The sequence below is a fragment of the Antechinus flavipes genome, chromosome 5, assembly GCF_016432865.1.
Source record: "Antechinus flavipes isolate AdamAnt ecotype Samford, QLD, Australia chromosome 5, AdamAnt_v2, whole genome shotgun sequence".
Lineage (NCBI taxonomy): Eukaryota > Metazoa > Chordata > Mammalia > Dasyuromorphia > Dasyuridae > Antechinus > Antechinus flavipes.
In genome coordinates this window covers 68,277,483-68,303,900 of record NC_067402.1, presented here as the reverse complement: position 1 = coordinate 68,303,900, position 26,418 = coordinate 68,277,483, and the positions used below count along the sequence as shown (strand labels likewise).

The following is a 26,418-nucleotide window of genomic DNA, read 5'->3' as shown; positions in this document are numbered from 1 at the left end:
TGGGTTTCAGACAACCCAGAGTAATGGTACGGCACAGTGCCTTCTCTGGAATTGCTACAAGTAGCCTGATAAAGTAAGCAAGAACAGCTGTTTTCTTTTAATAGGACAATGTTTCTCCCACACCCAAAATGAGATGCTTGGGATTTCCCCATTTTTTGTATACTGTCCACTAAGGACTATTAGATTACCGTTGATCACGGTGATGATAGGACACTGACAAAGATTCCATCTTCCAAATTGCCCTTGGATGCTGGTATTGGGAACCATGCACCTTGCCTGGTCAGCAGTGTTTATGATAGAAGCTCACTCACTGAGTGCCCACCAGAACTAAGTAGGAGTTTGATAAACTTCAGAAAAATAGTTTACATACCATCAGATAAGTACCAGATGTTTATGTTTGTCACACACACAAAAGTGAAACATCCAATAATTTTAGTGAATGCATTTGATGTTCAGTTCCGCATGTCCCGCCTCTCATCACCACATGCCCTACTATAAGCCTTAATCCAAAACAGAAGTACATCAGACTCAAATGTGAAATCACCACCATTTTTTAAAATTAAAAATAAGGCAGCTGTAAAATGATGCTATTCCTTTATAATGAGAAAATTGTAACTAAAGAAAGACTGATTGGGTTTAAATAAGATGGGTTGCTCAATTTCTATCATTGTCTGAAAGGAAGGATGAATATAGGGCAATCTTTAAAACTTTCCTGGACTGTCCCTTTACCCTTTCCAGCTGCTATTCCACACAATGTGCCTATGATCTTCTTTTTTAAGATTGGACTTCCATGAGTACAAGGGCTAGGAAGCCGTGTTTAATACAAGCAACCGGCTCCCTTCATCATAAGTATATAGTTAAGCAGTTGACTAACTGATGAATAGTTGACTCAAAATGACTTACTTAAATACTGGTTATTGTGGCAGAAAGACAGTCAGACAAGATAGGTATTTAGCAATCTGTAAACTAATATAATGATGGTGAAAACTGTTCTTTGTGATACTTTTTACCATACTTTTTCAATATTTCAAAAGATCCCTAGTGTGAGCTATGCATTTCCTTAACTGATAAAGTATATGACATTTATCTAATTTTTTTTTTCATATAATGGCCAATATTCTACTAGCAACCTCCTCTGAAAGTAGCAAGGGATAGTCCTCAAGACAAAAGCTCTCCAATTCTTTTTCCAATCTAGTATTCAAAGCTTTTCCAGCTCAGTAGCTCCTGACCCAGTTTGTACTTAACCAATAGAGCTTTCCAAAGCTACCTCCCCCAAGGATGCCACATCTAGCTAGGTTTTTGGATGCTTAAATAATAGATTAAATGAGATAGCATAACTTAAGTGTTTTGCAAGCTTTAGAGTTCTATATTAATACTATTATTAGTAGTCAAGAATTGGAGCTATAAGAAAGAATGGATGCATCTCATCACTGTTATTCATGGATAAAACTTACAAAGAAGAACCATGACCCCAATGAAGAGATATGTAAAGAAACATCCTCCCACTCTTGTGTAGAAGTGGGAAATCTATGTGTGAAACATTGCATATATTATCAGATTTTTTCATTTAATTGGTTGTTTTTGTTGACTTTTTTCTGTTCTTTCTTTCTATTTTTTTTCCTTTTAAAATTTATTCTTTCTTTCATGGGATAAGTGTCTGTGATGGAAAGAAGGAAGGATACATAGAAAACTTTAAGTTATGATACCAGTAATAGCAATAAGAATTTATTTAAAAAAAAAAAACTCAGGCATAAACCCTTCTGGAGGTAAAAATGTTTTTTAAAATGTACATACAATACTTATGAAAATGAAGGTTTTGTCTTTTCTCTCTACTTTAGAGAAGTCATAAACCACAGATACAATATCTGCAAAGAACTTCCAAGGGATGGCTACTTAGAAATTTTTCCATACTGTGCAGTTGCAATGCTCTACTCAGTAGCAAATAGTTGATACAACAGTCGAAGGCCCCTCCCTTTACTGAGACCAGTAACAGAAAGATTAAAAGGAAAATTAAGTTAAATTCCAAGGACCCAAAATGGAAAATAGAAGCTGTGTAGCTGGTTGGTGAACCCAGCTTTAGAATACAATAATGAAAGTTTGAAGAGGAGTTGTCAATTATACTTTTTGACAGCTTACTTCTTCTTATTGTTGCTGACCTAAAACATACATATGATGTCCTTTGGAAGCATTAATGTTGCCATGTGCTTACAGAAACTAAATATTTGGGTCTCTTGATATTTATTGGAAATCAACAACCAAATATTCCTTCTTCTAAAATAACTAGGTTTCTAGTGTCCGGTACTTTCCTAGTAAATAATTGTTTGACCTTTTTTTTGGGGGGGACCTGGGATTTGGTGTGAGGGAGAGGATTTATGGGAGAAGGGACAAGGGAAAGGAGGAGAATTACATTTTCTTGTAGGAATTGTATTTAATAGAAAATTATCCCTAAATACACAAAGAATCATATTCAGTCCTCTCCTACAATTCCTAACTTTCAGTACTCAGCAACTACTTTGCCCCTAACGTGGCCTTTAATAAATATTCATGTTTGTTGCTTGCTACAGTAAATAACTATTTTTCCTTCCCATTCTTTCCCTTTCATTCAGTCTAGACTCTAAAACTTATTACTGTTAAATTCCTAAAAGATAAGTTGTGTGCCAAAGTTACTCACTTTTTTTCTCCTAAAATAGGAGCAAATGTAGGAACCAGAAGTTTTACACCTTTAAAATCTGTAGAGTGAGATAAAAGATAGTGTCCCATTGAAAGTGAGATCCATCCTTTCTCAATGAGAAGAAATTCTTATATATATAACTTCAAAATGACTTATGTGAGACATGGCTATTGAAATAGAAGTCACTATGCCCTGAATAACAAATAATTCATTTTAGGATAGAGCTTGTAAGTTTTTAAAACTATTTCAAGGACCTCCAGGAAAAAGGTAGAGCTTAAAGACATCAGTCATTCTTCATTGCCAAAGCACTGCATAAAATGGAAATATCTCCAATATTCACAGACTACAGCAAGTATCTTCAACCTTTATTTGTGTCATAAACTCATTTAGCAATCTGATGAAGTCTATGAAACCCTTCTCAGTATAATATTAAAAAAAAAAAAAACCCAGTTCTGAGAGGGGAAAGTTGAAGTCTCCCATTATTATAGTTTTGCTATCTTTTTTCACCATAATTCACTTAGCTTTTCCTTTATAAATTTGGATGCTATAATCTTTGGTATAGATAATTTCCTTGTTTATCTCTTTTAATTGAATTTAATTCAGTTTTAACTTTGTCTGAGATCATGATTGTTACCCCTGGTTTTTTTTCACCAGTTTAAACATAATAAATTCTATTCTAGTCCTTTATTTTTATTCTCTGTGTATCTCTCATCTTTAAATGTTTTTTTCTTATAAACAACATATTGCTAGATTCTGGTTTTTAATCCATTCTACTATCCATTTCCATTTCATGGATGAGTTCATTCACCCACATTCAAAATTATAATTACTAGTTATACATTCCCTTCCATTCTATTTTTCCTTATTTTTCATCTTCTCTCTTATTTTTTTACCTTAACCCCCCTCAGATGTCTAATTTATTTCTTTTAGCCACCATCTCCCTAATTTCAATCCATCAAAGAATTCCTCCCTTGTCGTCTCCCTTTACTCTCCTATACTGCACACCTTGCTAAGAGTACCTCCTTTGCCCTCATTTCCTAGATATGTATAGTCTGGTTCTTTTTCTTTTGCTTACTGGTTTTGGGTGATTTCTTGTTTTGTTTTCTAGTGGCTTACTTCTTGGCTGTTAAGTTTGTCTTAAGACCCTGGTTCTAGTTGCAAAGGGTGGAGGATAATGTCTCAAGCTTCAGGGTTTTTGTGCTGGTTTTTTTCTGAGTTCTATCTGGGGGATCTGACTCTGGTGCTTCTTTTTTACCCCTAAGCCATGACCAGGGCAGCCAGCAACATTGTCAACACAAAAACTCTTATTCTCTAGTCCCTCCCTTGGCTGCAAGTTTCAGCTCATTCCTCTGATCCCCACTTTGTCAGGAAGCACAAGTTCCTGAAGCTGAGGCTGTGGCCCAACACAAATGCCCCCAGGACTTATTGTTTGTTGATTTAGTGGTAACTGCATTTCAATGAGGTCAGACCACCACCCAAAGAGGTCTTGAGCTGGACAACTGCTTTACCCCAACTTTCAATTATTTCTGCCACTCTAATGTTCACTTTGAGACATTTTAAATTATTTGTGATGGAATTTGGGAGAGCCAGGTAATTTCATGTCTTATTATGCCATCTTCCCGGAATCCTCTTGGGGAATCATATTTTTAAGTGCATACATAGGATTGTAAAGGAAACCAATTATGTATTCCATAATTATCAAAATATTTTTACTAACAAGTTCATGGACCCCAAGTCAAGGTCTCCTGACCTAGAGGACCTGAGGGGCTTAACTGAAATCCTGTGAATTGGAATGCTGTGTTATCATGGCTAGAGACCAAGATTCAGAGAAGTCCCTTTCTAAGGAAAATGGCATTCTAGTTTTTCTTTAATGGTAAATGTATTGTTGTAATATTCTATAAACTGTAACTGATTTTGATATTTAATTAAGGTCTTTTGCTCTTTAAAAATATTTACCAGAAATCTGGATTTCATTTCTTTAAAGTTTCTGCAAACGATTGAGCATGGAAATAAATGGAAAGCATTTAAAATTTTAAAAAGCAGATTTATTACTTAGAAGAAATAAAAACTGAACTTTTCCCTGGCTGGTTTACTCTAAAATAAGATAACCAAGTGGAGCAATGGATAGAGCACTGGACCTAGAATCATGAATTCTAACTTCACGACCCTGGACAAATCTAACTAATATCTGTCTTGCTTTTCTTAACTAAAAAAAATGCAGATAATAATAGCACTTACCTCCCAGAATTGATGTAAGGAATGAAATGAGATAAAATTTGTAGAACATTTTGTAAACCTTAAAGTGTTCTTAGATAATAACTACAGATATTCCTATTCTTAACACTAGAAGCAGAATTTTAAAAACAAAATCTACAATGATATTTAACTGCACTACTCATTGGACATTAGAATTGAAAGGATCTTAGAAATTATCTACTTCCCTCATGTACAAGTGGAGAGGCACTCAGAAATGAGTAATGACTCATCCAGAGTTACATAACCAGTGAGTGACAAAGCTGATGCTAGGACTTGTGTCTCCTGATACAATCTAAAGGTCTTTTCCATGGTACAATGAAGATAGAGTGACAAATTAAGCTTCTACATGAAATAGTCATTTAAAATATAGCTATATTGGATAGTGGAAAGACAACTGAGTTTAGCATCCCATAAGATCAAGGTTTTAATTCAGCCTCTAATACTTAATGTGGCCATGGGCAATTTCTGGGATTTTGATTTTGCTCTTCTATGGAATATGAATAATAGCAACTCAATTGCCTGCTTAGAAAATGGTTGCATGGATCAAATGAGATAATGTATGTACCATTCTTTGCAAGCCTTGGAACCCAACATCAATAGCAGCAATACAAATAAAATTCTACTCGTGATTAGATCCTTGGAATGAAATCACCATTTGATTACTACTATCATGTAGTCAATTAATGTTTCCCCAAGTGTAATCCAGGGAGATCTTAGGACTGACCCAGAATTCAGGTTTGAGGTGCATCAATGGAAGAAAAAGACAAAACCACTTACTAAGAGAAGCTTCTTTGTCTGAAACTCGTCAGTTCTTATACCCTGATGCCATAGTTGATCCTTTATATAAGATGTAATAGAAAAAGATGGAAAAAACAGGAAGAAGCTCCAAAAGCTTTGCTTTTTCTTATCCTCTATCTCACCCCCAAATATAAATGTACACCTCTATTTTATCATCCCTTCTAAGTTCTTGCTTTTTCTTTATCTGGCACCTTAACTTTTGAAAGGAAACAAAATGCTGCCTAGTGAATGAGAATGAAATTGGGTCAGATAAAGCCTCTACGCCATTTCAGTCAAAGCAATGTCCAGTGTATGACACAGAGCAAGCACTGAATCACTCTTTTTAGTGGCTTTTTTTTTTAGTTTTCTCATTTGCAAAGTGAATTATAATAAAGTCATGTCTGAAATGTACTTTGAGATTCAGAAAAATGTAATTATATTTGTAAGGCATTCATGATGTATTTATAAGGCATTCAGTTCCATTGTCTCCTATGCACTAGAAATCACATATGACTGTTTGTAGAACTGACCAAAGGCTTCTCTTCCCTTGTCCCCGGCCAATCATCTGCCTCTGCTCAGCTGCTGTGACACATACAGAAATATGAAAAGAGGAAAGGTTTTAAGAGAGAATTCTAGGGACCTGTAAGTTTGGGGCTTGTCAAGGTGGTAGAATCTAGGGAGAGATGTGTTTTAAAGTTGCTCAGGCAAGTCCCTGCCTTTCTTCTGCCATCTTGGTTCTACCCCCAAAAGGAAAGATTTTTTTTTTATACTGTGGCTATCCATCCCTCAGGAAGAATTTGAAGAAGACTTACAAGTCCAGTGGGGAAGGGACTGTCACTGTCAGTCAGTGGGTAAAAATTTATTAAATACCTACTGTGTGCCAAGTACTGTGCTAAGTGATGGGGATATGAAAAAAAGGCCAAATTTCACGGAGCTCACAGTCTAATGGGAGAATCAACATGCAAGCATCTATGTACAAACAAGATATATACAGGATAAATTGGAAATAATGAAGAGAGGGAAGGTACTAGACTTAATGGACAGTGGGACAGACTTCCTGGAGAAGGTATAATTTTAGCTAGAATAAATTCTCCCTAATAACAAGTGGTGCCCTGGTACCCCCACTTCCTGCTCCCCATTAACTTTATATTCATTGTCTCTACAACATAAACTTCTGGAGAGCAGGGACTGCTTTATTTTGCCTTTGTATTTTTAGTGACTAGCACAGAACCTGGCTCTCAGGTGCTTAATAAATGATTATTGTAACACTTCCTAGCTGTATGACCCTGGGCAAGTCACTTAACCCCAATTTCGTCAGCAAAAAAAAAAAAAAAAAAAAAAAAAAAGAATGAATGAATGAATGATTATTGATTAAGTAATTGAAATTTTTTTTTAAATTTAATGAGTACATTCTGTTTGTCACTTACTAAACTATGTGATCTTAGTTAAGTCTCATAATATGTTTGTGTCTCCTTTGTAAAATGAAGAAGTTAGGCTAGGTGAACAATAATAATAATAATAAACAATATTTGTATATTGTATATGCCAGGCACTGTGCTAAATACTTCACAATGATTATCTCTCTTCCAGCTTGAAACCTGTGATTTTATGAATGGAAAGGAATGTTTAATGTGTTAGGAATTTAGCTAAATTACCCTGCCCTCGTGGAGGGCAGTCTAGTAGATCCATAAGCTCTCATTAATCCCCTGCCTGAAAGAATATAATTTAGAGTTCATATCCTTATGAATTATTATGTATTGACCACAAAATTCTGAACTAGCCTATGCTCTGTTTCTGCTGCAGGTTGACCTAGGTCTTCTCCGCTTCGTTTCTGCCATTGGGACACAGGGAGCCATTTCAAAAGAAACCAAGAAAGAGTATTATGTCAAAACTTACCGAGTAGATATTAGTTCCAATGGTGAAGATTGGATCACCATAAAAGAAGGAAACAAACCAACTGTAAGTTTGGCTTCCATCCCTTTAGCTAATTTGTTTTTGTTTTGTTTTGTTTTGTTTTAATTAAATGGTCAATTTGCATCTAGTTTCTTTTTTCTTAGACCTACTTTATTCTTTTAATTGATTTGGAAATGAAAAGTACAGTTACAAACTTAAACTGGACCAATGTGTCTCACTTTCCTAGTTTCAGAAACAAAATAAAATTATTCAGTCTTCCAAGAAAAGTCAATACTAGCTAGATTAAGTATCACACTTGAGTCACTTTAAATGTCCCACTGAGACATGGACTGTATATGAGATAAATAATGTTTTCTTGGAACCTTGAGAAGCATATTATTTCCCATTTTCCTTCATTCCTTTTTATGATTCCTCCCTCTTTTTTCTATAACTAAACAACTTTTAAGAAAACTTTTTTTATCTAGCCAGTGCATCTTGCAAGCCAATTTATAGTTTTTGACTGCTTCTCATGAGAACTAAGAGAAATGAAGCTCATTCATCCAGTCCATGCAGAATTTACATGCTGTCCCTTTAGTGCTTCCAACCATGGAGGCAGGATCTCACCAGGTCTCTTGGGCCCTCTGCTCTAATTCATTTGGACTTGGGAAATGTTCTGGGGTAAACAGCTTACTTGAAATTATGCTTGCCTTGATTTACTAATCCAAAGATTTCTGGGAACTCATATTTATCGATTGCCAAGAATTAAGAATTTGTCCTTGGGGGCAGAATAAATCACCAGAAGTAAAGAAATACAGAAACTCAAATCTAACTATTGTGAAATCATGAATATGTAAGGAATGGGCATAATAAAAATAAATAGAATTTATATAGTGCTTTAAGCACTTTAAATGCTAAATCATCTAATCATCAGAACAATCCTGTACTATAAAAGCTTTTACTATACTTCTTTTACAGATAAGAAAACCAAGGTTCAGAATCACATAGCTAATTTTCTAGGAAAGGATTTGAATTCAGGTCTTCATGATTACAAATCTAGCACTCTTAACTACTGCTCCATCCAGCTACCCAAAATGGATATCTTGGTTCTATTTCTCTTTCAAACTCCAGTGGACTGAACAATCTCCACATCTGCTCCAAAGTGTAGCAGGAGAAAAGCTTTTTTATGCCCCTTCTGAAGTATCATTAGCAAAATTATTCTTGGAGGGATGTTATGCAAACAGCAGGACTGTATATAGCTCTTATGCAATCATTCTTCTTGTCAGTCTTACACAGCCCTTTTTTTCTATATTACCAGTGAGGAAGAGAAGAAAGAAACAATTTCTCTGATATAAGAAAATCCAGGGGCGATGAATTCAGAATATCCTGATTTAATGGTTTATCCTTAATTAGAAAGCCTTTTTTTAATAAACTGCAACACAAAACAAAAAAGATATAGCTAGTGAAGAAGACATGCAAAGAAAAGATAAAAACCAGAGGCTAAAAACCATACCTGTGGCCCTGAACTATGTCTTTAAAACATACTTGTAACCACATTTGACTCAAGATGTCTTTTTAAAAATTAATTAAATTAATTAATTTTGTTTTTTAAATTATCATTGTCTTAATTTGTGTTTGTAATTCCAGAACTTAATATGATGCCTAACACATAGCAAGATCTTTTGAAATTCTCATTCTTTCCTTCTCCTTCCTCACTGTGTCTTCTATCCCAAAATAAAATAGACTTTGCTTTCTGGGTATATTTGAATTGGTGCTCACATGGTACCAGGACCATTTTGTGAGGATTTTAGTGGTACAAGAGACAGCAAAATAGTGATATTGATGAAGCATGTTGCTGAGACACATCAAGTCCAAATTTATTGTATATTCTTTCTTTTGGTGGGGGGAGGCACTTCTGATAATATTCCTCTCTTGTCTGCCTTCTTTCTCTTCTTCACTTAGTTTCACATAGATTTGGGTATGATCCATTGCCATATCCAAGTTTTAATTGTTCCTTTTTATGTCTATTTGCTGTCCTTGTGAATGAACCAAAGAGCCCAAATTTTACCGAAACCAGTTGAAGCGACATACTGAACCTTACTGTAAACCCTCTCATTGACTGATTTGTTTCTGATATGATAGGAAGAGAACTGGATTTGGAGTCAGTATTTGAACCCAGATTTTCTGTGATTACTTTAATCCTTTGTGATCTTGGGCAAGTGATTTAACCATTCTGGGGTTCAGCTTTCTTATCTCTAAAATGAAAAGGTTGGATTTGATAATCTCTAAGATCCATTCCAGCCCTAAGTCTGCACTCCTGTAATCACTTAGAGCAAATAGCTTGCCCCTGTATGTGTTCTGATTATTACTGATGCTCCATTCAGATCTTTTAAGCCATGACTATCCATAACTCCTTGTCACACAAAAAAGGCTCATTCATAGATAGCTTCTCAGTGATATCTTGGAAGTAAGACAGAAAGGCTCTCATGGGCTATAATAAAGTTTTATATTAAATTGCCTCCTGAGAAGGATCTGGATAACATATTCTTAAACTTTCAACTATCTTCGATTAATGCAGCAGCCCTTAAAACCAAGAGACTAAAGAGAAAAATGATCCTAATGAAAATTCATGTTTTCAGCCTGATGCCCTTAAGACCCAGGAAGAGAGAGAGAGAGAGAGAGGTCTTGGGAAACTGCAGTCTGCCTGCACAGTTATAAGAGGAAGGCTGGAGAATGATCCCTATTTCTATATTGCTTGATGGTACTGCTACTCAGGGACACAGCTATAGCTGCACAACATAGTAGGAGGGATTGGAGCATAGGACTAGGCACACAGTAAACATGATAATATAATGTTACATTTCTATGTCATAATTTCTTCTGTCATTCTCCAATTGTGGAGCAATCATTTTCCTTCTAGTTCTTTGCTACTTCAAAAAAATGCTGCTATAAACACTTTTATACAAAGAATATATACAATTTAATGACTTTAAAAAAGCAACGCTTTCCAGAATAAATGTGCTAGTACACAGCTCCAAAAATTGTATACCAGTGGACCAGCATATCTGCTCCTCCTCCAATATTTTTTCAATATGTTCATTTTTTGTCATTTTTGTCAATCTATAGGGATGAGAAAAAAATTCAGTTGCTTTAATTTGCCATTTCCATATTATCTGATTCTGATTCTGAAATTTTTTTCATATATTTATTGATAGATAACATTTTTCTTTTGAAAACTGCCTATTTGTGTTCTTTGAACCACTGACCTTTGGGAATTGCTTTTGTTCTTATATATCTGTATCAATTCCCTGTTTATCTTTAAAAAATCAGAGCTTTATCAGAGATAATTTTATGAAAACTTTCTCAATTAGATGCTTCTCTTCTCATTCCAGTTGTATTGATTTTGTTTATTCAAAACCTTTTCAATTTCCTGTAAGCAAATTTGTCTATTCTTCCTTCCTCTTTAAGTAAGAATTTATTTTAGTTAAGAAATTTCCACCTAGCCACAGAAATTCAAAGTATCTTTCTCCATTCTTTTCTAATTGTTTTGTGCTATAACCTTTAATATTTAGTTTGTATACCCATTTGAAGCTTTTTGTAATATATAGAATGAGATGTTGATCTTGTGACTCTAAATTAATCACTCTCTCCAATGCATTATGTTGCCAGTTCACTTTAGTGCAATAAATAAGGCTAGACGGTCCACTAAATTGTGAACACTGTGATGCCTTTACCTATTATTAGTGGACAGAAAGGAAGCTTCTCTTTGTTTCTCTGGGAAAATAAAATAGGGACAATTCCCATGGAGAAGTCTTACAGCATTCTGAAAGCACTTAAGGTAAAGTTAATAGTATCACTATTTATAAATAATATTATCTATCTTTTACCAAAAGTTATTTTTGTAACAATGCTTGTCTTTCTCTAGTCTCAGCTTCCTCCAGACCCACTGAAAGGCAAGCAATGATTAACATAATATACTGGGTTACTCACAGGTTATTTCTGAGCTTTTCCAGAAAACACATGGCAAGTTGTTGAAGTTACAGCATTTTTGGTTGAAAAAAAATGCTAGGATTATAAATGACTTTCTGAAAAATCTCTGTCTCTTCTCTCTTTCTCCTTTGTCTCTTTTCTCTCTGTCTCTGTATGTGTGTGTGTCTTTCTCAGTTTCACTCTCTGTTTCTCTCTGTCTTTTTCTCTGTCTCTGTCTCTCTCTGTGCCTCTCTTTCCCTCCTTCTTTCCCTCCCTCTGTGTGTGTCTTTCGTTCTCTGTCTCTCTCCTTCTCTTCTGTCTCTATCTCTCTCAATCTCTCTCTCCCCACCCAGACATAACATACTTAAAAGATGCTTCTCTTTCCTTACATAGATCTTCCAGGGGAACACCAACCCTACAGATATTGTATATGGAGTTTTCCCCAAGCCCTTTATAACACGTTTTGTTCGAATCAAGCCAGTAACTTGGGAAACTGGGATATCGATGAGATTTGAGGTTTATGGCTGCAAGATAACAGGTAAGTTCAAAAATTGGTTTCCATTTGGGGAAATTTGGATTTGGAGGAGAAAGTACATCTCTATTTGTTTTACACTTATGTCTTATACAGTTTTTAGATGTTAATTTATAGGTATCATAAATTTATTTGAGTTGTTTCTTCTGAAGATCATATTACACTAACTCTTCTGCTACTACTTGTGTGGACTTCATCTAGACAATTAAGTTCTCTAGGGAAGCATACTGGTACTTTCCAATTAAATACTATGACTATGTGATTTAACTTTGCAAAGTCTATTAAGTCAGAATTTTTAGAGATTAAACAGTTTCTACAATGAAATTTTATAATATTTCAGTTAATTTCCTTAAAAGAAATCAACAAATTAATATATTCCTACTTAAAGAATAGTGATATTTTTCTAATTATACTTCAACCAACATATTTTTAGTAATGAGGGAGAACGAGAAGGATTTATATAGTACCTATCATGATCCAGGCACTGTGCAAATATTTGATTCTTATAAATAGGTAGATAGGTGGTATTATTAGCCCCATTTTACAGATGAGGTAGCTAAGGCAAACAGGTTAAGTGACTTAACCAACCAGTAAATATCTGACGCTACCTCAAACATCAAGATTTTAACTTGGATCTTCCTGATTCCAGGCCCTCTGGCATTGTGACATCAGCTGCCCTTATATTATATATATATATATGCCACTGAGTTAGGTGATGAGGACATAAACTCAGAAAAAAATCCATTATTTCAAAAAACCTATTTTCTCTTCTATTGAAAGAAAATAAAACAGAAAAATGTCACATAATTTGAGGAAAAGATGGCGTTATGAACTAGCAGGACAAAGAAAAAACTTGAAGTAGGAGGAGACAACTTCTTTAAGCTTTGAAAGAAACCAGGGATTCTGAGGGGTACATGGAGGTGGGAGTACATTCCAGTGGGGAGTCACAGCCCATCTAGTGGCATGGAGGTGAGAGATGAGAAGTAATATATCAAAGGCTAGAGACCAACAGCCCAGAGTACTTAGGATGTATATTTAGAAGAGTAGATGAGAGCCAGATTGTGTAGGATTTTAACTGACAAGCTTAAGAAGTTATATTTGATGCTGGAGGCAACAGGAAGCCAATGGAGATTTTTGAGTAGGAAAGTGATATGATCAGACATGTGTTTTAGTCATGTTAATTTTACAACTGTTTAAGTGATGGATTTGAGGAGGAAGAGATTAGAATCAGGGAAACCAATGAAAAGAAATATTACAACATTCCAAGTGAGAGGTGATGAAGGACTAGAGTGGTTAGTAAAAGCCATGTTACAAGAGAAAATGAGAAAGATGTGGGACATGTTGATAAAGAAGGATATGGGACAAAAGTTAGCAATTTATTGTTTAAAACCTGGGAAAGGAAATGGTAAGGGGCAGGATTAAAGGTCAATTTTAACTGTGGAATAGTTTAGCATTTATATAGTGCTGTAAGATTTAACTGGTGGGATCCTCACAACATTGGAAAGTGGGGGCTATTTTTATCCCCATTTTACAGATGAAGAAACTGAACCAGATGGATTAAAATGACTCATCCAGTCACACAACTAATAAGTGTCTTAGGATAGATTTAATCTCAGGTCTCTCTGACTCCAAGTCCACAATATTTAATATTTCACACCAAATAGTTGCATTCAGACAGGAAGAAAAGTTCTGTTTTGGGACATAACGAGTTTGAGAGGGACACAGAAAGATGTCCTGTGGTCAGCTAGTGACTGAATCTCAGAAGAAAAGTTAAAGTAATACATGAATACACACCTCACAAATTTAGACATTATTTGTATAAAGATGATCATTGAACTTATAGGAAATAGTTGAAATCAACAAATTCTAGAGAGAGTGCAAAATAAGGCTCAAGGCAGAAATTTAGGGAATTTTTTGATTAAAAGATCAAAGGAGAATGAGCAAGAGTGGTTGAAAGAGTAGGAAGAAAAAACAGAGCAGTTTCACAGAAATCAAGGAAAATGGTGGTTTTTAAACAGTGTCAAAAACTATAGAAGGGTTAAGTTGCCAGATTAAGGGGAAAAAAATTATATTTAATAGTTAAGGTATCATTAGTAACCTTAGAGGAGAAACTAGTGTTTCTCATCTCCCACTGAATAGCCATCAGATTGACAAAACTAACTTAAGAAAAAGAAAATAACAGTATCCAGAAGTCATATTGCAAGTGCCTGAAAAATGAGTGTGAGATGGGACAATGAAGACCACAAGTCTAAATAATGACTCTTCTAGAAATATGAATGATAAAGTCTGAGGAAATAGCTTCATAAGGTCTTTTGAAGAGGGCGAGGAATACGGTATACCCAGAAAAATCCCTCACATGAAACAAACTCATACTTTCCAATCTATAGGCCATAGAAAGCTTCCCCTGCTTCCCATCCTGAGCAGGACTTTGGGGGCCTTGAGGTTGGGATTTTTTGAAGAATTTGCTTAGTATCTCTGATCCCAAGTAAATGCATTTCCTACAGAAAATGTCAGAACAGGAGAGGACCTTAAATATAACTCTATTCATTTTTAAAAGCAGAAGACTTGAAGAGTTTGAAAAACTTTTATCATTTTATATGCATATTTTCAGGGCTTTTGTTTCTCATTACCATAAATTCCCATCCTGATATATATACATATATATATGTATATATATATTATATATATATATACACACACATATATATGTATATATATATTATATATATACATATGTACATATGTGTGTGTGTGTGTGTGTGTGTGTGTGTGTGTGCCCTTTGAAACCAACATTTTGAAAGAGAAAAATATTGATACTATTAGATTGGTAGAATAAATAGAATCAGCTAAATCATTTTCCATAAAATAAATAATTATGTTAAGAACTAACTAAAAAGGAAACTTTACTTGCTTATGGAAGGAAGGAAGGAAGGAAGGAAGGAAGGAAGGAAGGAAGGAAGGAAGGAAGGAAGGAAGGAAGTGAGAGAGGGAGGGAGGGAGGAAGAGAGGGAGGGAGGAAAGGAGGGAGGGAAAGAAGGAAAGGGGAGTCTGGCATAGAAGAAAGGACAATGGATTAGATATAGAGGTTCCCATTTTCTAATTTGTTCCCTACAACTCTACATACATGAACATAGTCTTATATCTTTTTGAGGCTCAACTTTTTCAACCTCCAAGTAAGGATCTTAAACTCTCTCACTTCCCATCCTGGAAAAATTCTTCTCATTCTATATAAATGATAATTTATAAAATATTATTATAAGCAGGGTCACCTGTTTCAGTTAATTATTGGGGGGGGGGAATCCTCTAAATGGCAACATCTGGTCCCCATTACCAGCTAACCATTGCCATTGTAAAGTCTGGTTTTAAGTCAAGCAGGTGCAACCACAGTGGCTGAAAATGTCACCTCTATTTTTAATGCTGTTGTTTCACATACACCTGGAAAATAGTTTTATTAATACTTGCCAATTAATTATTTTTATTTACTTATTTACTTATGGCAAATATAGAACTCTGGGGAATGATATTAAAGGAAAACAACTTAGTTTTACAGGAGCATACATGAATATAACTGCATCAGAAATTGTATTTACTAAAAGTTCTAGCAACTTTTTTTTTACTAAAATTCCTATTAACCAGCATTCCCAAACATCTACATATTTATGTTAACTGATGCTTTTCCTTAGACACTACAGTATCTTGAAGGACCTTTAAAATCATAAAAGAAAAATTAAATTGTGTTGTCCACTTGGACATGTTACAATCTTCTCATTCTCTTTTTGCCAAGATATTTTATTAACAAAAATACTTATACTTTAACAATGCTAAGAGACAGACAGACACACAGAGACAGAAATAAAGACAGAGGGACAGAAAGAGAGAAAGGAGCAGCAAGGAATAGTGTAAAGAGAGAGCCAGTCTCCTACTATGAAAGATCAGGGTTCAAATTCTGCCTCTGATTCATAATAGTTGTTAATCCTGGACAAGCCATTTAACCTCTGTTCTCCCCAGCAATTCTCTAAGACCATAAATTGCTTAACAGCTCCAGATCTTCATCAGTACAGGACATTTTGTCACACAGAATTTCCTTTGTCAATGAAGTCACAAGTCTGAAACCCCTTCTCCCCCCCCCCAAAAAATGAAAATTTTACTGTTTTGAATTGATATTTAATATTTAATTTAATATTTTATATATTTACAATTTAATATTCCATAGAGCCATCCCTTTTTATCCATCTGTCTATGTCTTGGAATCATCAGAAGTTCTGGATTCAAGTCTCACCTTCAACTGACTTCATGATTGTAAACGAATGGGTCACAATCTAAGTCTCAGCTTCCATACCCATCAAAATCAAGGATGTCCAGCGCACCTTCCAACTCTTTCTTATGATAAGATCTCACATCCTCTCGTATTTTCAGCTTCTTCATCTATTAGAATGATATCTATCTCACAGAGTTGGAATAGGAATAGAGTCACATGATAAATTATGATGATAACCTCAGTGATCATTTGTATTTCTTACAAGGTTAAATTTGACATGGGAGTCATTCCTTTGTGGGATGATTCTTTGAATTATCAAAGTATATATCCATAGGGGATCCAGTCTTGAATTATAAATGTAAATTTGCTTGCAGTCTTAATATAGAAGTGAGCCAAATATTCACAAACAACTAAAAACAAAAATTAACAAAACAAAACAAAAAAAAAATAACAAACAAAAACAAAAAAAATTTTAAAAAACTAAAAAATAGTTTGTTAGAGGGGTATCTTCAGGGGGCTCAGTTATTAGTGGAAGGAGACACAAACGAAATAGATAACAGCTTGGCAGTAGGCTATGGATCTGTGGTTCTGAGTGGAGGCTCTGCACCATTAGCTACGTGGACATGGAAACTGCATTAGTGAAAGGGCATAAGTCTGGTTGAAGCTCTGCTCTCCTTACAACATTCAAGTTAATTACATTTTTTTCCCCAAATGGCAACATCTGATCCCCATTACCAGCTAAACATTGCCATTGTAGAAGTCTGATTTTGAGTCAAGCAGGTGTGACCACATTGGCCAAAAATGTAACTTCTATTTTTAACACTGTTGTTTTATGTTCACTTGTACATGAATGCATATTGGTTTATTATATATTCATTCATTTATTTATATATGCACTTATTTATTTAAATCTTTATCAGATTTAGTCTTGGGGTTCCAAATCTTAGCCTCGAGGAGCAAATATTTATTACTAAGTTATAAAGAAAATTAAATCTTAAAATAAGATTTCAACTAAGGAAATGACAGATGTCTTTGGTTGTACATGAATTTAATTGTAACTAATTCTGATAATATCTAAGAATTCTTGGCTGTCTCTGGTAACCAGAGATTATTCAGGATGCATGTTGAGTGCATGCAATCCACTTAGAAAAAAAAAAGGGTTTTTTTTTTTTTTTTTTAGCTTTGTTGTTAATTTCTAAGGAAACAAGAAATTGATGTAAAAAGAATTGTGGTTCTATTAAAATGATAACTTATATTTGCATAGTTCTTTAAGTTTCATAACCCTTTTAATCTCAACATTCTTATGAGGCTGGAAGAATAAGGACTGTTATCACCATTTTATAGATGCAAGAAGTCATTTGTATCTTTCCTAGGTAGAGACTTGACCAAAAAAGACTGTGCAGCAGATCCTATTTTGAGAGAATTGTTAATGAATCAATCAATATTTATTAGGCATCTACAATGTCAATTATTCTAGTAGATGCTGTCAGATTCACAAGGAAGTGTAAAGACATGATCCTTTAAGGAGCTTACAATCTAGTTGAGGAGGCAATATTCATCTACACATAAACCGATCTGAAAAAATAAATAAGTCCCAATCACTATTGTATGGTGCTGGATGAAATCTAAAGGTAGAGAAGGGAAAAATCAGTGTGTTGTTGGAACAGGTTTCATGGAAAGAGTGAGACTTAAAGGAAGAAAAAAACAAGAAAACAAGACAATGAAAAAATGGATATAAGGAATAAAGAAGTCAGGAGCTAAAGATTTTACAAAGGTTTCAGCCTGATACAACAGCAGAATCTGATTCCAAGAAGGGATCACAGTTTATCTATCACCTTCATAAAAATTCTCTCTTCCTCCTAGAGAGGAAAATCCTTGAGGGCAGAGATGGCATCTTATTTCATTTTTGCTTACCTATAGTCATATATATATTTCAGAAATGTTGAGTTCAAATAAATTTGATAGTTGGAAAGGGAAATTAATATGGCAGAAAATATAAAATTTGAGTTATACTGAAAGAAGGATTTTCCAAAATATTGGAGATATTTTGTTTTTATTGTTGTTCATTTATTTCAGCTATGTCCAACCCTATGTGATTCTTTTGGAGTTTTCTTGGCAAAGATACCGGAGTAGTTTGCCATTTTCTTTTCAAGCTCATTTTACAGATGAAAAAACTGAGGAAAACAGGGTTAAATGATTTATTCAGGGTCATGGAGCTAGTAAGTATGAGCTAGATTCAAACTCACAAAGATGAGTCTTTGTGATTCCAAGTTCAATGCTCCATAGTGGCAAGAGAGATGTTCTATAATTAGCCCAGAATCACATAGTTGGTAAATGAGCATTCAGGAGGCTTGCTGCCTCCCACTCAGCTCTCTTTGTAATATTTCACAGTAAGATAGCAAGGTCACAGAAGAATAGAAACAGAGAAAAAACCCACTGTATTTGTCAGGAAGGAGGTTATCAGTGACTTCAGTGGAGCAATCTCTGTAGAATGGTCAGGAACTAGAGGCAGATTGCTGACTGTGAAGAAGATAGTGAGTGAATAAGAAGTGCATCTAGTTAGAATTGAGGCTTCTAGGGGGCAATACCTGGGATCAGGCTTGTTTTCAAATTCAAAGTTGGCTTCAGACACTCACTAGCTGTGTTACTGTGGGCAAGTCACTTAACCCGTGTCTCAGTTTCCTCATCTATGAAATAAACTGGAGAAGAAAATGGCAAACCATTCCAGTATCTGCCAAGAAAACTCCAAATTGGGTCACAAAGAGTCAGACATGACTACTTAAGAAATAAACTAATTAGAATCAGTCATCCAGACACTCATTTCTTCCCCTCCAAAAGTCATTTAATCTTCTTATTTTTACCAAAATTCAAGTAGCATGTAAGTGCCTATCTACTAAAACAAAGGCTTTATTAAGAAACAGAGACAAAAATAAAACAATTATCCCCCTTATGAAGCGTACATGCCATTAGGGGGGATAATACAGATAATATATAGATAATACATGGATAAATACATAATAAATTGAGAGTAAGATAAATAGAGACAATTTATAGTATCACAGAAGATAAAAATTTGGGAGAGAAATACCAGCAGTAAATATATTTCAGTCGTGTGAGATGGGCTGTGTGAATACTTAGGAACAGGAGGTAGCTTGTTGAGTCTGAGTGGTGCACTTCTGCCTCACTTAAATCCAATTATTTGCAAGTCAGGACATTCCCCCTCCTGGTGTCATTGACCCTCTTTGAGAATGAGCAGTGGTAGGATGTAATAGATTGATTTGGATGGACTATAGAGTATGGGAAGGAGAGCTTCAAGATGGTGCAGTGGCTAGAGTAAAAGACTTTGAGACAGTAATACCTGAGTTCAGATGTGATCTCAAACAAAGGTCACAGCTTGTGCTTCTGGGCACAAGACATCATTCGATGTCTATTTATGTCATATTTCTCAGCCATAAAAAAGGAGGTAATAATAGTACTTCCCTCCCAGGGTTGTTGTGAGAATAAAATGAGAGTATTTGTAAAGTGTTTAGCCCATATTAGGCCCAATATAAATATTAAATTATTATTATTAGATACATTAAATTACATTATTACATAAAATACATTATTAGGTGCATTAAATTATTATTAGATACTTTTTAAAAAACTGGAAAAGTAGGGATGGTTAATTATTAAATTGAAGAATCTCTTTTCAATAATGGAGTAGGGAGGCACTACTCCAACCAAAAAGTAACAAGCAGATTATTTGGGCAGATTATTTTGACATCTGAGTATGACTTAAAAGAAGGAAAGATGGGTAGCCAGGAAATCAATTATGAAATTATTAGAGTAGTCTAATAGTTAGGTGATAAAAATCTGAACAAATGGTCTAAATGTGTGAGTGGATAAGTAATATCATTTTGGAAGAAATAACAATGGGATAATCTATTCATTTTCTTTTGGTTCAAGTCCTTTGAATTCTTTGAAATGAGAAGACTCTTCATATAGAAATTCCTCTGTTGGTTCAGATCAGCAATCATTGCTATGACTAACATAGGACATTCCATCTATAAATTCTGGGCATTTTCACCAATTACTCTACTGCCTCAAATATCTTCTCTCCTCTTTGCCTCTTGGCTATTCTGGCTTCCTTCAAGGTCTAGCTAAAATCCAATATTCAATGAGAAGTCTTCCCTGATTCCACCCCACTCCCCCACTCCCCTTTTTTTTTAGTGAGACAATTGGAGTTAAGTGATCTGTCTAGAGTCACAAAGCTAGTAAATGTCTAGTATCTGAGCTTGGATTTGAATTCAGGTCTTAACAAAGACTGTTTTTTTGCCTTTCTTTCTATCTGCAAAGCTCAGTGCAGTGTCTGACAAACTGTTGCCATCCAGTCATTTTCAGTTATGTCCAAGTCTTCATGATCCCATTTGGGGTTTTCTTGGCAAAGATACTAGACTGGTTTGCCATTTCCTTCTCTAGCTCATTTTACAGATGAGGAAACCGAGTCAAACAGAGTAAAGCGACTTGTTCAAAGTCACACAGCTAGTATGTGTCTGAGGTCAGATTTGAACTCAGGACTGCAGTGTGCCCTTTCTAGCTGTCTCTGCCTATGTATAGGAGGTACCTAGTATTTATTAGGTTCATTATTAGATTCATTGATAACCTATGAGAATTACCTGAGGCACTGTGAGATTGTAACTTGTTCATTGTCACTCAGTGTATGTCAGATGCCAAAGTTGAACTTCTTGATTATACCATGCTATCTCGGTTTTAAACACCACATTTTGATTTGGGCCAGAAGTAAGCACTGACCACCCATGGAGATGCCTAGGAATCCTCAAAATGTGAGAATAATATGTGAGAAAAAATACCTAGCTTCTAGGACAAACTGGGCACAAATTGTACTTTTTTGCCTTAGAATTAGGAATGTAAATGAGAATGAAAGGGGAAAGGAATATTGGAGTTGGTGAGATGCTTTTATTTTCAGTTAGAGGCAAAACATTCTCTAGTTATCCCCTTCCCCATCCCAACTTTCCCCATTGTGGTTTCAGTTTCAAAAGATTACAGATCAGCTTTAAAAATTAAATGGGAATTTTTGGAGAGTTTTACAGAAGCTGTGGATGACATGCAAAAGCCAGCAGATGACACAGAAAAGGTTTAGAAACTCAGAAATGCTTAAAATATATGTATCGTGCTGTAAACACCCCATAAAAGAAAAAGAAAAAATTCAGATTTCCTCTCTAGTGTGAAGGAAGGGCCAAAAGATTTTACATGGATTTTCCAGATTGTGGGGGTGCCGAGCTCTGTGATGTAGAAGTCATAGTTGTAGAGGTTTTGACTACTGCCCTAGGTTTCTTCAGTAATATAGAAAATCATTTGGCATTGCTTAATTATTCCCTTTATTCCACAGATTATCCTTGCTCTGGAATGTTGGGGATGGTGTCTGGACTTATTTCAGACTCACAAATAACAGCCTCAAATCAAGGAGACAGAAACTGGATGCCCGAAAATGTCCGCCTTGTCACCAGCCGCTCAGGATGGGCGCTGCCATCTGCCCCTCACTCCTACACAAATGAATGGCTCCAGATAGACCTGGGTGAAGAGAAAATTGTGAAGGGCATCATCATCCAGGGAGGGAAGCACCGAGATAACAAGGTGTTCATGAAAAAATTCAAGATTGGATACAGTAACAATGGCTCCGATTGGAAAATGATTATGGATGAAAGCAAACGGAAGACTAAGGTGAGATGCTGGGCTTTGGAATAATGTCCCATGCAATCAACAAGTGTTTATTCACTACCTATCAGCACCATGCTGGCATCTGAAGTTATTAAAAAAGAGCAAAGGGATCCCTGTCTCCACGAACTCCTATTCTGATGAGTGAGACAACATGTATATCTATCAGTGGATTAAATATATATATATATAGGAAGCAGAAATCGAGTGGAGGGGGGCAATCTATAAACTTGTGGGGGTTTTATCAATAGTTTATCATTTTGTTTAATGTAATTGATTTACTTTATAATCTTCTATAACCTCTTTTAAATATTTTTTAATTCTTCTGAGTAGGGGATCATAGTTTTCATCACACACACAAAAAAGTGACTAACCATTTATCCTAAATTTATTAACAATTGAGGAAAGCACTAAAGGGCAGAAGCACCAGTTTGGGATAAGAATCATAGTGTTAAAGGTTCAAGGGACCTTAAAGATGATCAGAATTAACCCTTTTACTTTATACATGAGAAAACTGAGATCCAGAGCACTCCTCTTATTTAACCAGGGTACACAGATGTGACCAGAACTCAGATCTTCTCTCAGTTGTGTCATGGATCCCTTAGGCAGCTCAATGAAGCCAAAGGGCCCCTTCCCACAATAAGATTTTTAAATCATTGAAGGCACAAAAGGTATAGAGGGCTCTTTCCACACTGCTGCCCCTCCTTCCTTCCAGAAAGATTTATTTTTCCACAGTCAATCCACAAAGCAGATAATCCTCACCCAGGTAATCAAGAATTGAGTTTACAGGATCAATTGAGTGATTATATCCAGTGGCATTCTTCTCACGTAGTGCCCTTTTTAAATCAGCACAAGAGTAAGCAGCCTACATCTTGTCCCTTGAAATGGAGAAGATTCTCCACCCTCCCCCCAACGACGCTCTCCCACCCCAGTGTGTACCCTGAGGTTTGCCTAGAACTTATTCTCTAGAGAAGGAGAGATCATGGATCACTGTAGGGAACATTATCATCACACTAACTCGGAATGAGTGTGGGAATATGGTTTGATAAAATGATGCAGGCCAAAGTTGCTGGAGGCAGGAAACATAAACTCTGCAATGCTTCCAACTCCCACTCATTCCAGATGTGTTGACTCTGTGGAGACAAGCCATGACTCCCATGTGGGACTAGTTAATACATCAGGCCATCTACGCAGGGCTTATACTTTCTAAAAGTCTCTTACCCCCTTCTCAAACTGATCCTTAAGTTGTAAAATATCTTTGTTATTCTCTGTCTCTGTTTCTGTCTCTGTCTCTCTGTCTTTATCTGTATTTCTGTCTTTCTCTCCTTATCTTTTTCTCTATATCTGTCTCTCTGTTCCTCTGTGTGTCTCTCTGTTTCTCTTCCGGTGTCTATCTCTCTCTTTCTCTCTCTTGTCTTTCTCTCTGTCTCTCTGTGTCTTTCTCTTTTCTCTCTCTGTCTCTGTCTCTTTATGTATATACATATACACACACATATACATATATATGTATACACACACACACACATATATATACACATACACATATACATAGATATATTATATATATATGTCTGTTTCTGACTTTGTCTCTGCTTCTCCTCTCCTCTTTCTCCCTCTCTTTCTCCCCCTCCTTCCTTCTTTCCTCCTATCTCTCTCTCTCTCTCTCTCTCTCTCTCTCTCTCTCTCTCTCTCTCTCTCTCTCTCTCTCTCTCTCCATCTGTCCCTCCCTCCCTCCCTCCCTATTCCTTTCTCTTTCTGTCTCTCTGTCTCTTCTTTCCTTTATTTTTGGAATCTCTATGTGTGTCTCTCTCCTGTCTCTCTGTCTCTCGTTGTCTGTCTCTTCTCTCCTCTCTGTCTCTTTGTGTAAGTGTTTTTGTCTATCTGTCTCTCTCTCTGTATATTCTGTGTGTGTGTGTGTATATATTTATATATATATGTATATATATATATGCATAAATATATACACACACACATAAATAATCAGACTAGATGATTTCAGAAGGCCTTTCCAACTCTAAATCTATGACCTTAAGAGGTCTATTTAACCTCTTGGAGTCTCAGAGTCTTAGTCTCCTAAAATGGGCATAATCATATCCATGGAACTTCAATTTTTGTCTTGTTTTGGTTGGCTTTTTTTGGCTTGTCTTTATAAATAATGTTTTTATTATTATAATTAATATTTGATTATAATTATAATATTTGATATTATAATTAATAACATAGCCAAATAAAGAATTTATGTAGACCAGAGCAAGATGATACTTACATAGAACTCAGGAAACTTCAAAGCACTTATAAATGACAGTTATTAACTCTTATTTTTAATTTTCACACAAAAAAAATTTTAAATAAATAAACATCAGGAAATAGCTTAAAACCAATCATTATTCACGGCCCTGCGAGTTGTGACTTCATTGCAAAGTGTGAATATGGTGTAAATCAACAGCTTCACATAGCTGCTCTCTGAATAAAGTGTGTGTTGTTTTGACACGTTCTTCAACACCACAATTCTAGAAGAGAGAGAAGGGGGGGAAAAAAAACAAATCACCATATGCTTTTTATATGATGCATCATATGCTTCTTTGGCCTTTGTTATCTCATCCAGGCATTTGTAATCAAGTTTGAAGCTATCAGCCTACACAGCAAATTGAGAGGAAGATTCATCAAGAATTCTCACACTTTTCATCTTTAACAAAACAAAACAAAAAACATTTTAAGATTGGTTGTTTTTTCTTAAACATGAGCTCAACCAACATCATTATCTTCCTATAACAGCCTAAAAATATATTAAAAAAAAAATCTAAATTATTTCTATAGCGCCTATCACAGTAATTCTTAAAAACCATCCTCAACCAAAAGAAACTTTTAGCAGGGAAAAGAAATCAGTAATTTTTTCTGTTTAAATTTTTATAAGAATAATGAAATACCCTCAAATATGGGAGAACTACCTGGAATGCCACTCTAAGAGTCCAAGAGTTTGGGCTCCTTTTCAGAGTTTTAAATCCCACCTAGTACAATCATGTGATGAGAAAGTTGCAGCCTTTAGAATAACTAGACCTTCTGAATAGAGAGAAGAGGGGTTTCTCTCCTTCAAAAAAAAAAAAATCAATTCCTTTGCTCAAAGAGCATACTCAAAATCCATTGCCATAAAGACAGACCTATATCACCAAGGACAGCGATTCATCCTGATTCCACATGCCTCTTATGGTCTACTCTTCATCTGTATTCAGCACCAATATCTCAGTAATTCAGTTTTCATTATTTCATGCTTCTATTAAGACTATTATCAAATCTGTCTGGAATTCTGTAGATATGGATGGCTCTTCATGTTCTTTGTTCCCAGGTTCTTTGGAGTTATGTTAATGTATACAAAGCGTTTCTATGTAATAATATAATCTTTGGGATAATTAGCTCCTTACTGACAACAAATTAATTAGTGCCTAATAATAGTGAGAATTAAAAACCCATTACCTATGAATTTTTCAGTTTTGTCTGAGGAATACAGGTTCATTAATATCATATCCAGTGTTTTTGAAATGATTGGAAGTTTAGGGGTTGCCCAAAATATTTTTAGATTATTGGTACCTTCTCTTTGCAGGTTAATGCCTTTTTGAACATATAACTCATAGATATAGGCAGACAGAGCATTTATTAAATGCGTACTATGTGTCAAGCAGACAGAGCACTATTAAATGAGATATGCCCACTGTGATAAGGGCTGACGATACAAATCCAAGTAAGCAAAACAGCCCTTGCCCTCAAGAAGCTGGCATTTTAATGAGAGAAAACGATACATAAGGGAGAGCTGGAGGGAGGGAAAATGGGCAAAGCACGTGGGAGTGTGGTTTAAAGATGGCTAAAAAATGAAGGAGGCCTATTTCTGGGCAAGCTTACCTTTTTAAACTAGAATGTTTCCAAGGGCAAGATTCCTAGGAGGAAAATGGCCGGAGTGGAGGCAGTGTTTGTTTTTGGAACTGACAACTACCTCTTTCTATGACTTGTATGATCTCGTTATTCTCATGCCCTTGTCCCCACCAGATGACCAATAGCTTCATTTTATTTATAATTTCTTAATGAGATTATTGGGATTTAACATGATATGGTGACACTCTAGGTTACTAGTAATGTAGTGGTCATTTACCAAACAAGTCAAAAACCATTCTTCAGAAAGGTGCAGTTCTTATACTAGAGAGCACTGTATTCTGACCTATTGATCAGATTTGGTACTTTCAAATGAGATAAAACTTCAGGAATTTTATATTTGATGAGATGTAATCTTATCAATCAGTTAACATCTTTGGTCCTTATTTCCCATAATGAGGGGGGAAAGAGGTTAAGCTAAAAAGT

General features: G+C 35.4%; 1 protein-coding gene and 1 long non-coding RNA gene across 10 annotated transcripts in view; one reads left to right on the top strand and one right to left on the bottom strand.

Annotated features, from left to right (window-relative positions):
- The window catches only part of NRP1 (neuropilin 1), a 177,603-nt gene that overhangs the window by 117,337 nt on the left and 33,848 nt on the right, over positions 1-26,418 (top strand). For all 5 annotated transcript variants that reach the window (XM_052001164.1, XM_052001165.1, XM_052001167.1 and 2 more), the window contains 3 exons: positions 7,508-7,663; positions 11,957-12,101; positions 21,746-22,077. In XM_052001164.1, the coding sequence (XP_051857124.1) occupies positions 7,508-7,663; positions 11,957-12,101; positions 21,746-22,077 (633 nt within the window). The remainder of the gene's footprint in view (positions 1-7,507; positions 7,664-11,956; positions 12,102-21,745; positions 22,078-26,418) is intronic.
- LOC127564563 (uncharacterized) overlaps positions 21,832-26,418 on the bottom strand; it is a 262,634-nt gene continuing 258,047 nt past the window's right edge. For all 5 annotated transcript variants that reach the window (XR_007954301.1, XR_007954298.1, XR_007954299.1 and 2 more), the window contains one exon: positions 21,832-21,927. This is a non-coding gene — a long non-coding RNA (uncharacterized LOC127564563). The remainder of the gene's footprint in view (positions 21,928-26,418) is intronic.